Genomic DNA, 12,294 nt, shown 5'->3' with positions numbered 1-12,294 from the left:
AAATCAAATTTATTTGAAAAGAGCTTTTTACAGCTGGTGTTGTCACAAAGCAGCCTTAGACAATCAATAATGAGTAAAAAGACATGAAAACCTAAGACCCCCAGTGAGCAAGCCAAATGAGAAAGTGGCAAGGAAAACCACCCTCAGAGCTGGAGGAAGAAACGTTGGGAAGACCCAAGACTTACAAGGGGGACTCATCCTCCTCTGGTCAGAACTATTTATAAATTATTGATAAAAGTCGCTGAACCACCAAGACTGTTGAACTGTTCAAGTGTGCAACATATTCTTAATCATAATATAATAATCATGGTGTAGCATAACTTATAGTAGTATAATCATGGCAGTGATGGTCAGAGTAATGATAGTGACTAATGGTAATATTAATAGTGGCAGATAGTTAAGAGTCTATTTAGGTTTTAACATGGTCATTAGGCAGGTAGCATTGGTAGGAGGGTGTGCAGCTGGTCTGGCACAGGTGGTGGGGGAGTTTGATGGTCAGACTGGTGGGTGGCAGCTGGTCTGACGCAGGTCGAGGGGACCTCAGCAGTCAGTCTTCCAGCAGGTCGGGCTGGATGAGTAGGCGGCCATTTTCTCAGAGAAGGTAAAGAGACAGAGTAAGTTTTGAATGGATTTATAGAGAGCAGAAAATGTTGAGCAGTATCAGAGTGTGGCTGAAGACTCCGGCAGGTCTGACTGTAACGGCCTAATTAAAAGGAAAGAGCCAGAAGGTAACACAGACACAGGAGAACCCTAAAACACTGTCTTCCATCTGTTCCACCGTCCTAAAAAACAGCACCCTGTAATCTAAGTAATCTTGATTCATTATATGTAATAAAATCTCGCAGGTACTCAGGAGCGAGGCCATGTAGGGCTTTGTATGTTAATAAAATAATTTTATAGGATTTTAATTGGGAGCCAGTGCAGTGCTGATAGAACTGGACTGATATGGTCAAATGTTCTAGTTTCAGTAAGGACCCTGGCTGCAACATTTTGAACTAACTGAAGTTTACTAAGGTTCCTGCTGGAACAACCTGACAATAGAGTGTTGCAGTAATCTAGCCTTGAGGTAATAAAAGTTTTTCTGCATCCTGTAAAGATAAGGAATTTCTTAGTTTGGCAATGTTCCTAAGATGTAGAAAGGCTGTCCAAGTCATAACCTCGGTTTTGGCACTGTTAACACCATGTCTGTTTATAACTGAGCCCAGTATAATCTTGTATAATTTGAAGATAAATCTTTTACCTTTGCAAACTGATAGCGTTCGGTAAGAAATGATTTGAACCATGCTAGGCCTGTTCCTGTGATTCCATGTTCTCTAATCATTCTAAGAGAATAGTGTGATCTATTGTATCAAAGGCTGCACTGAGGTCGAGTATGGATAATAAATGTAGCCTTGATCAGAGGCAAGGCAACATATCTTTGTTGGATTGTAGGCTTCCACATTGGGATGATTTTAAACATTACACAATCTCGAATTCTTACCTGCATGTTGCCAGAGTCACTCTTAGTAAACTTCTTATTACTTGTAGCTGGTAAAAATAACTCATCATGAAGATCTGCTCTGCTATTAGTAAACCACCCTCTTCCAAAGAGAGTTTTTGGGAAATTCTGAAAGAAAATACATCATTATAATTACCACTCTGCGTCTTTAGCATTATAGATATTATAATTAAATATTAAATGTTGTTTTGAATTTTACTAACATGTCCTTGTGGGGCCTATATGGATAACCCAACTGGGAATCTCTCGTTCCATGATGGCCTCTTATATGGATGTCCAGGAGCGGTTAAACATGGGCCCCATCTGGGTTGTACACTGCATATGGGGCCTAGATGGGACCCATGTGGAGCTGTAACAAAGGGGCACATTTAAGAAGCCCAACATGAGCATGCTGGCTGGAAGTGCAGTAAAGCATGAAAACTTAATCATGAAAAATGGCAACACTTTAATAGAGTACAGACAATTGAAAAACCAATAGTCAGTAGATGTATGCATTGTTACTTTTACCCTACTGGGAATCCCTGGTTAAACTTAGAGTTGGCTGGGTTTACAAAAAATCAGTTTGACCCAAGTTTGACCCTGCCTAGATAAGGTGGTGTTTTGAGGCATTTTACCTCCTACCCAGATCGCAAAAAAACCCTCCTACTGCACTAGGATTGGCTGGTAAGCTAGAACAAGGCTAGTTTTGCGAGGAATAGTAGTTACACACTCTATGAACTTGCAAAAACTATGATCTTATCACCCAATTGAAATAGGACAAAGGACATGTGCAGGAACATTTCATGGAAATGTTTAGTGGAAAATCAAGGGCAGCAGCAAACCTGCTGAGTAATGTGTCAGGACATGTTAATGTTGTGTAGTTAATTTAGCTTATGCACAACTCATAAGAAGGTGTGTAAGGCACTCTGTGCAGAGAAAACAATACTTCTATATGCTGTACCTTACAGAGAGGGATCCCAGATCTAGTTTCCCTTCATTCATATTTTGCGTTACACAACAAGTCCACCACAATACCCCTGAGAGCTGCTTTTCCTTTTCGTAATTTACTGGAATGTTCCTAAAAAGGAAGTGGGCGAGCTGAGGAGTAACTCTAGCCCCCTGTTTGGAAAGTCGGACTTAGACAACACCAGAAGCAGCAGGTAGGTTGGACCTATAGCTGGTACCAGTGATATGTCTATAATCAATCAGTTCACTTGTTTGGACTGTAATCCTAATGTTACTTACATAACAAGCTTGTCAGACATTAATAGAAGTTGGTGGTTGTTGGTGTTTGTAATGAACACATTGCCTGAAAAGCTGAATAACGTTAGCACAAGTATGTGTCAGAATTGGGATGAAGGTAGACTATAGAAAATCCTAGAAAATGACCTTTGGACATTATGTACGGTCATGCAAACACAGTCCAATAAACCCTTGATCACACTGAGCTCATATTTACTGAAGAACTTTTCACCTACATGCACAAGATTAAAAAGCTTTAAACAGGGCAGGCTGCATTCACTTCCTTGTAGAGTTTCTCTCATGCACTCAAGGTTTTGGGAAGCCAGTGGGATTTGCTGTATTTAGGTAAGCACCAGTCACTTTCCTGATAGTTCTCTTTGAATAGAATTAGCATATTTAAGTGTATTTTATATAAAACTAAGATGTTTTTAATGAAGATGTTTCAGTCATCTAAAATGTAAAAAAAAAAAAAAAAATATATATTGAGGATTTGTTCGCTTGTGTTTTCTTCGTAAATGAACAAAATGTGTTATTTTAACAAGGTAGCACAAACACTTTTATATGACTGTATTTGAAATTCTTTTGAAAATTGCAGTGAATTAAGAGCAACATTCAGCTAAATAAAAGAATTTATGATGGGCCAACTAACTGACTGACTAAATGGCCGACTGAGATCAGTTTTCAAAAACATCTACGTTTATCAAATACTTGCCTTTTAAGACTGGTTACAATGGTGGATTTTTTTCAGCATTCCATTGAAATTAGACAAACCTGTCCGGTACTGTAATATTTGCGAAGAGCTACTACTTTGACATAATACAATCTCACTATGAAAATATACACACATTTACCAGCAAGTCTTTTAAATCATGTTACACTGTTGGGGATTACCTGTGTAGATGAGAGGAAAAAAATATGTTGTTTAGTTTATTTTGTCATTAATTAGGAATTGAAATTCAGGGGGACTCTACATGCACACAAAAAAAAAAAATCACAAGGCAGACAGGGCAGTTCCTCTTAGAGTTTCCCTGGTGAACCTGAGGTTTTGGGAAGCCAGTGGGATTTGTTTAATTTAGGTATGTATCAGTAAATTTCCTAATAGTTTTCTTTGAATATAATTAACATATTCTATTTATGCATTTTTATGTTTACATTTTACATTTTTTATACAAAATTGACTTACCATTGGTTATGCAAATGTTTGGCCGCCCCTGGCAAAATTACATTTTTTTTATTGTGCAAAGTTTTAAAATGACTTTTTATTTGCTTAATTTAACATTAATTTAGCATTTTGCCATACATTAAATATGTTTTACATTCAATTTGTTCTCCAATATGTTAAATTAAACAAATACATTGTGCTCTGTAATGTAAAGATAAAAATGCTAAAAGATAAAAATGCCAGAAGTGTGCAACATTTTCCATAAGACTATGTTTGGCTAAATAAAAGATGAAAAGAGAAAAAAATGAAAGAATGTATTTTATTTTTGAGCCAACAAAACTGCCTGAGATCATCTAGTGCATATTTAACATATTTTTGTTGTAACATAAGTTTTGTCTTTTTTTTTAGCATTCTCTTTAAATTATATACACCCCAACATATTTCCCATATTACTGTATTGTTTGCAGAGAGGTAGTACACTATATTGACATAACAAAATCTCATATACACACATTTACCAGCAAGTCACTTAATCACAGATGAGTGGAAAGAATTTGTAAATATATTTGTAAACATTTAAATTATAGTTTAAGTTTAACTACATAACTACATATAATAATATATCAATATGCATTATGTGCAAACATTTAGTACATTGGCAAAATTATATTTTTTCTCTGAATGTTCACTTGTTAAGTTGTCTCATCTAGGCTCCATATTTTGTATTAATGCTTAATAATGATAACCTATGGAAATGTAATAGTCTATGGAAAAAATATACAGTATTTTAATCGTTTTGAAAAAGTCTACCATTATGTTCCTAAAAAAATATATTTCATTTTAATTCTATAATAAACCAGTCATTTTTTCCCCCATAGTGTCATGAATAAAAATGCATCACTTGGTTCACATCGCATTATGGATTATAATATCAGCAATATCAGGAGCATATGGAGGGAAAGTGTTGGTGTTTCCACTGGATGGAAGCCACTGGATAAATATGAAAGTCATTATTGAGAAGCTCCATTCAAGAGGCCACGACTTGACTGTGGTCCGGCCTTCTAACAGCTGGTACATTAAGGAGGAGTCATCCTATTACACGTCCATCACCATTCCAAGTGAAGGCGGATTTGATGAGAAATTCTTTGTTTCATTTGTTACAAGGATGTTGGAAATCCGAAGAGGAGGAGACTCCATTTGGACCCGGTTTCTTCTCGAGCTAGAAATAATCTTTAAATTTGGTGACCTGCATGTAGATATGATAAAGATAATGACAAAAATATTTGACGATGAAACCATGATGAAATCAATCCAGGATGCCAAGTATGATGTCATCCTAGCAGATCCTGCTGTTGGAGGTGGTACACTTTTAGCATACCATTTAAATATTCCTCTGGTTTTCAATGTTCGTTGGACTGTCCATGGAGAAGGTCACTTTGCTATTGCACCCTCTCCTCTCTCTTATGTACCAGTCCCTGGAGCAGAGTTAACAGATAAAATGACATTCCTTCAAAGGGTTAGGAATGTTTTGTGTTACATTTTCACCCTTTTCCAGATAACAGTGATCACAGCCCCCCACTACAAGACCTTCTGTCATAAATACTTTGGGCCAGATGTTGATTACTTCTCCCTCTTTCAGGATGCAGATATCTGGCTCATGAGAAATGACTTTACTTTTGAGTTTCCACGCCCCACTATGCCAAATGTAGTGTACATGGGTGGCTTCCAGTGCAAACCCTCGAAACCACTTCCTAACCACCTAGAAGAATTTGTCCAGAGTTCAGGGGAGCATGGTGTCATTGTCATGTCTTTAGGGACTCTCATCAGCCAGCTTCCGCAAGATATCGCTGAAGAGATAGCTGCAGCCTTTGCACAACTACCCCAGAAAGTCATTTGGCGATACACCGGACCTCGGCCTGCTAACCTTGGCAACAACACGTTGCTTGTGAACTGGATGCCCCAGAATGACCTGCTGGGACATCCTAAGATCAAGGTGTTTGTGGCCCATGGAGGAACCAATGGTGTTCAGGAGGCTATTTACCATGGAGTGCCTCTTTTAGGTCTCCCTTTGTTGTTCGATCAGCCTGATAACCTCTCCAGAATGAAGAAAAAGGGAACCGCTGTAAATGTAGATTTTGGGGAGTTGGACAGAACTGTGTTTTTGGACGCTTTGAAGGAGGTGCTGTTTAATCCAACTTACAGAGAGAACATGCAGAGGCTGTCTAGGCTGCATCATGACCAGCCCATTAAACCTCTGGATCATGCTGTCTTCTGGATTGAATATGTTATGAGGCATGGAGGTGCTCCTCATCTGCGCACACAGTCTTTCAGGATGTCCTGGTTCACCTACAACTCTGTGGATGTTCTATTTACTCTGCTGGGAGCTGTGCTGGTTATTCTGTTGATTGCTGTTTATGTGAGCAGATGTCTTTGGCAATGTGTTTTTTTCAGGAAGAAAATAAAACACGAATAACTGACTGCGTGACCATCATGTAGTTGGAATGTACTAGATATATCCACATTTAATTTCAGGATTTGTATGTAGTGCACAGTGAGGATTTTAATTGCTAATGTATTATGCACAAAATAAAAAAAATATGTAGCATTAAAGTAGAACATGCATTGTCAATCTTCCTCTATTTTTTTTAGCAGCATCATTTACAGATTTTGACAGCAATCAGACATATATTTCTCTTGAGTTGCTAAGTTATGTGCTAAGTCATGGCATTTACTCCTATATTATTTGAATGATGTGGCATTAACATCTACAGATCACTACTTTGAACCTGTGGCCACTTGTGGCCTTGAGTCCTCTTTTTTGGGGGTGGGTAGGATGCGTTCTTCTAGGTAGAGAGTATCTGTGTCTCAGAGGAAGTATTTGCTGGCCTAGATTGGGGCGGTCTAGCTAGTGGGTAGAATTAGGCATGACTAAATTGGGAGGAATAAACATATGTACTTTTTTTATATTTTTTTGTAGCAGAGAGATGCAGGTTGTATTTGAAAACAATATTGTATCTAATGTCTTTGAAATTGCATTGTACACATTTCATTTTTCGTTATCTGTCAGAATTTGTATAATGTATGAAGGTCAATAAACCTAGATTTTTGAAGATATAAAACCCCCCTTATTATCATTGCAATTATTCCTTTGAACTGTCCCCCACAATAAACCTAATGGCTGTGTAGATAACAAAATAGGCTACAATGTAGTAGTAGATGTCCATGTGAACTATAGATCATCTTTAGTTGTACTTCTGTACATTAGTGCAAAACGTAAAAGCAGCAAATAATTCAAATATATTTCAATTGTGGCTGGTTATGAATATTGTTTGTTCTATTTTTTGTTTTATTCTTTGTTTCTCAGTGTTTTTCATCTTTTCATTTAGGTCATTGATCCCATCATGGGTGGGCAAATTGAAGAAAAAAAAAACTAATTTACACAATGATATTAACAATATACAAAATGTATCACAATAATCTCTGGGGTTTGTGAACAAGGTTAAATTGAAAACATAGACCTGCAAAACAGTTAAAAAGCTAGAAAAACTGAGTACAATCTTTCTATGTAACACATACAGAAATAAAGTGTTCAAAAAGTAACACAAGGACACATCAACTAACTAGTAAAAAATAAATAAATTGTAAAATGAACTGACATTTAATACGTTACTCTGCAGTTATATTAGGTGTTGTGTACAGGTGGTCTATATTTGGTCTAAATCTGTAAATAAGATGTTATTGTATTGCTTACTTCTACCTCCCAAATTTTTTAAGCTCCAAGGTGACAAATCTGTTCCATAAACATTTTGCTAAAACTAATTTTAATTTATATATTATAGAACAGTTTTCTAGCCATGGATTAAGTCTAGTCTTGGACTAAATTGAAGTAAATCACCACTAGTGACTAATATGGATCTGGTAGTCAAGTCATGCTGAGTGTACTTCCGTATATATGGTTAGACAGTGTACATCAATCAGCTGTAAATTATTAACAGCTGTAAGTTACATTAAAACTTCCTGCCTTATATTGTGTAGGTCACCCTTGTGCCTCCAAACCAGCTTTGACCCTTTAAGGCTTGGACTCTGAAGATGTCCTGTGGCATCTAGCACCAAGACACCAGCAGTAGATCCTTTAACTCCTGTAAATTGTGAGGTGAGGCCTCTATAGATCACATCACTGAGTCTGTGGGTGCCCATGACCCTGTCGCCAGCTCACCGGTTGTCCTTTCTTGGAGCACTTTTGGTAGTTACTGACCACTGCATACCAGGAACACCCCGCAAGTTCTGCCTGATGTGTTGGAGATGTTCTGAACCAGTTGTCTAGCCATTCGAATTTGGCCCTTGTTAAAGTAGCTTAGGTTCTTATGCTTGCCCTCTTTTTTCTGCTTCCAACACATCAACTTCAAAAACTCTTGACTGTGTCTGTTTTATGAGATGATCAATGTTTTTCACATAACCCTCTGACTACCTATTTTCGGTGTAAATTCAATAAGGTTACTGTGTTCAATATTTTACTTGTTATTTCAATCAGTCTCTAATATCTTTGTTTACCTTGTATTCTATCTTACTGAAGGTTGTGAAGAAGATGTATCACCCAGGACTCCTCACCCTGTTGTCACTTTTGTCCATCACACATGGTGCCTACTGTGGTAACATCTTGATATTTCCTGTTGATGGAAGCCATTGGATTAATATGGAAGTTCTCATTGTGCAACTACATGCAAAAGGCCATAATATAACTGTAATTCGTGGCTCAAACAGTTGGCAAATCAAAGAGAAGTCCCCCTACTACACTTCTGTCACGTTTGATATAGGCAAATATGATGACAAAATGCTTGACAACTTTGCAATTAACACTATGAAAACACGAAGAGAAAAAAGATACTTTTGGGAGCAAGATTTTCTCGGACTTGAGGTAGCGAAGATTATTTCTGACTTCCATATAGAAGTTTGCAACATGACTGCTATTATATTTGAAAATGAGACCATCATGAATTATTTCCAGGATGCCAAATATGATGTGGTTTTGACTGACCCTTCTTTTGGAGGCGGTGTGCTACTGGCACATCGACTTGGCCTCCCTCTTGTTTTCAATGTCCGCTGGACTGTCCATGGTGAGGGCCATTTTGACATTGCCCCCTCACCTCTATCTTATGTCCCTTATCCTGGAGCAGAGCTAACAGACAAGATGACTTTCTTCCAGAGAGTCAAGAATGTGCTGACTTACTCTTTGAATGTCTATCATCAGTCACAGTACTTTGGCAAACCTTACAAGGACGTCTGTCATAAATACTTTGGGCCAGATGTTGATTACTTCTCCCTCTTTCAGGATGCAGATATCTGGCTCATGAGAAATGACTTTACTTTTGAGTTTCCACGCCCCACTATGCCAAATGTAGTGTACATGGGTGGCTTCCAGTGCAAACCCTCGAAACCACTTCCTAACCACCTAGAAGAATTTGTCCAGAGTTCAGGGGAGCATGGTGTCATTGTCATGTCTTTAGGTACTGTTTTTGGACTGGTTTTAAATGATGTCGCTGAAGAGATAGCTGCAGCCTTTGCACAATTACCCCAGAAAGTCATTTGGCGATACACCGGACCTCGGCCTGCTAACCTTGGCAACAACACGTTGCTTGTGAACTGGATGCCCCAGAATGACCTGCTGGGACATCCTAAGATCAAGGTGTTTGTGGCCCATGGAGGAACCAATGGTGTTCAGGAGGCTATTTACCATGGAGTGCCTCTTTTAGGGCTCCCTCTAGCCTTTGATCAGCCTGATAACCTCTCCAGAATGAAGAAAAAGGGAACCGCTGTAATTGTAGATTTTGGGGAGTTGGACAGAACTGTGTTTTTGGACGCTTTGAAGGAGGTGCTGTATAATCCAACTTACAGAGAGAACATGCAGAGGCTGTCTAGGCTACATCGTGACCAGCCCATTAAACCTCTGGATCATGCTGTCTTCTGGATTGAATATGTTATGAGGCATGGAGGTGCTCCTCATCTGCGCACACAGTCTTTCAGGATGTCCTGGTTCACCTATCATTCAGTGGATGTTCTACTCACACTGCTGGGAGCTGTGCTGGTTATCTCTTGGCTAATATTCCTATTGATGAAATGTCTTTTTTGTAGACTTTGTAGAATTCAAAAGAAAAGCAAGCGTGAATAATACTTTACTGGTTTACTTTGGGTTAGGGTTAATTGGGGTAATTGCTTTTTTCATATTACTTTATACAAAATTTTATTCTGATTTTTTTTTTCAAATGACAATCCTTACCCATAGTCTTGTACAAAATCAAAACATTTGTAACAGGTATTTCTTGTGGTTGTGTATTTGTTTGCAGTCGAGGAACAGCCTATCACACATAATTATTTCCCACATACTTCACACTATGTTCTATATAGACTGATAATGTTCTTATCTTATTAGTGCAAGTTTGGCAGGTTAGTTAACATACTAACCCGTAAAGCGATGATAAAGCCTTGCTATGCCAACATATGTCACTGCAAGCACTCCAGCAGCCATTGCTACCTGTTTTTCTAATAAGATGTGAGTAGATCCTCCCTTTCCATTTTAATCACACAAAAACCTCAAAAAATGGTACTTGTTCTGAGTATGTCTCTTGGATATTTGAGTATACTTAGCTACACACTTTTATCTATACTACATACTTCATACTCAAAAACTAGCAATTGCGACACACCCATTGTTGTTCCTTATGCTCATTGATGCACTGCATGTGTAAGTAATTGTACAGCCATCTTTGTCTTTAAATGCTTAAACTACACTATATGTCCAAATGTATTAAGACATCTCTGGATTTCCTGACATGTGTTCAGTTACACACACAGCATATGTAATCCGCATAGAAAAACATAATATAATCGGACACTCTGGAGCAGACGCACATGAACCCAAAAAGTTACCATGGCCAATGCCAACAACAATATCTGACCTCAGTAATGCTCTTGTGGCTGAATGCAATACAATCCTCACAGCCTTGCAGGGAGATTAGTGGCTGTTTCAGCAGCAAAGGAAGGACAAATTCTATTAGGAACATGAAACAGGTGTCTACAACCCTTTGGACATATAGTGTATGTATAACTGATTACTGTAGAGGTATCTGTAAATCCTACAGTATAACAATGCAAAATGCTTACACAAAAATATTTTTGGATGTTATGCAAAGCATGTTATGACTTTTTAAAAATAAATATAATAAATATATATTATTATGGAAGAATCAAACTTTTTCTGAAGACACTGAGACATTGCTCAAGAATATATAGCCTTTTGATCACAGTTTAAATGCTTCTGTGAATGGAATGGTGCCCTTTTAGGAATTGTGTCTGCTCGTATTTTAATTTCAGCAAAATCACACAATGCTGACGACTTACTCCAGTGCACTGCTGGTCAACATTGTGTGATTTACCAGAAATTAAGATACAAGTAGACAAGCTAGACACATAGGTTATATCACAGAGAATTATATCATTTAAATGAGTTTTCTGTTGCAGATTTATTAGGCTCTGAATTTGCTGTGCAGGACAGTGTTAGATATAGATCTACATATATAAATATTTCTGCTCAACAAATTCCTTTCAGCAAAGTTTCCAGCGTGTTTTGCTAGAGAAGAAATACCATGGTATTTACTAGGTAAATAATTGAAAGCCAGTTCTGCAAGTTATTTTACTCTTGCCATCATGATTTGTTCAACTGGCCCTGGTTGGCTTTTTTATACATGACAGAGCAAAGTAGGATCTGGCCATTTCTTTATTTGTTGCCTGTCTAAATGTAAATGCACTATTAAAAATATAAGATACTTGAGGAACTGTTGGAGGTTCTTCCATTTGAAACTGTAAAGGAGCTTTGAGGAATCTTTAAGAAAATGTCTTTAGAAGAAAAAGGTTCCTTTAAGGCTCCTCAAAGCACCTTAAGAGGTTCCTCCACAGTTTCAAATTGAAGTTCCTCAAAGATCTAACAGTGTTTGAAGTAATTCTGTTAAAAGGTGACAATTTAATAAAAGGTGATTTTATTTGGAGGTTTGTTTTGGAGGAGTCATTGGGTAGAATTGATTAATTTAGTGTTTAATCAAATTTACTTGAATTTACTGATACATCATAACTCTGTGATTGTTTAATGATTCCTGACTTTGTGCAGAAAGTTCTATGAACTTGATAGAGGTTGTCCTTACAAATCTCTTGTTAAAGAAATATATTGATCATATGTACCAAAATAAATAAATACATACATTTTAAAAAGCAGTAAGACAATTTGTCGTAACAACAGTGGAAATTTTAAAATACAGATCCTAAAGACTGCTGTTTGTGTCTGTTCCAAAGAATGTGTTTCTTTCTCTCTTTCTCTGTCTCTACCTAATCCAAACATTTGTTTTACATACACTTACCACAGTAA

General features: G+C 37.5%; 1 protein-coding gene and 1 pseudogene across 1 annotated transcript; both read left to right on the top strand.

Moving 5' to 3' along the window:
* Positions 1–2,973: 2,973 nt before the first annotated feature.
* ugt5a1 (UDP glucuronosyltransferase 5 family, polypeptide A1) lies at positions 2,974–7,000 on the top strand. Its single transcript, XM_072671821.1, has 2 exons — positions 2,974–3,064; positions 4,760–7,000. Exon 2 carries the CDS (start codon positions 4,774–4,776, stop codon positions 6,352–6,354), a length of 1,581 nt encoding a protein of 526 aa, XP_072527922.1. The 5' UTR covers positions 2,974–3,064; positions 4,760–4,773; the 3' UTR covers positions 6,355–7,000.
* On the top strand, positions 2,977–11,920 carry LOC140548337 (UDP-glucuronosyltransferase 2A1 pseudogene; annotated as a pseudogene).
* The last annotated feature ends 374 nt before the right edge of the window (positions 11,921–12,294 follow it).

Source organism: Salminus brasiliensis, chromosome 2, assembly GCF_030463535.1.
Source record: "Salminus brasiliensis chromosome 2, fSalBra1.hap2, whole genome shotgun sequence".
Taxonomy (NCBI): domain Eukaryota; kingdom Metazoa; phylum Chordata; class Actinopteri; order Characiformes; family Bryconidae; genus Salminus; species Salminus brasiliensis.
The sequence above is the reverse complement of the archived record's forward strand: the minus strand, read 5'-3'. Positions and strand labels throughout refer to the sequence as shown.

Excerpts from the sequence above, each read along its gene's own strand:
- ugt5a1 (XM_072671821.1), top strand. The coding sequence starts at position 4,774 with ATGCATCACTTGGTTCACATCGCATTATGGATTATAATATCAGCAATA.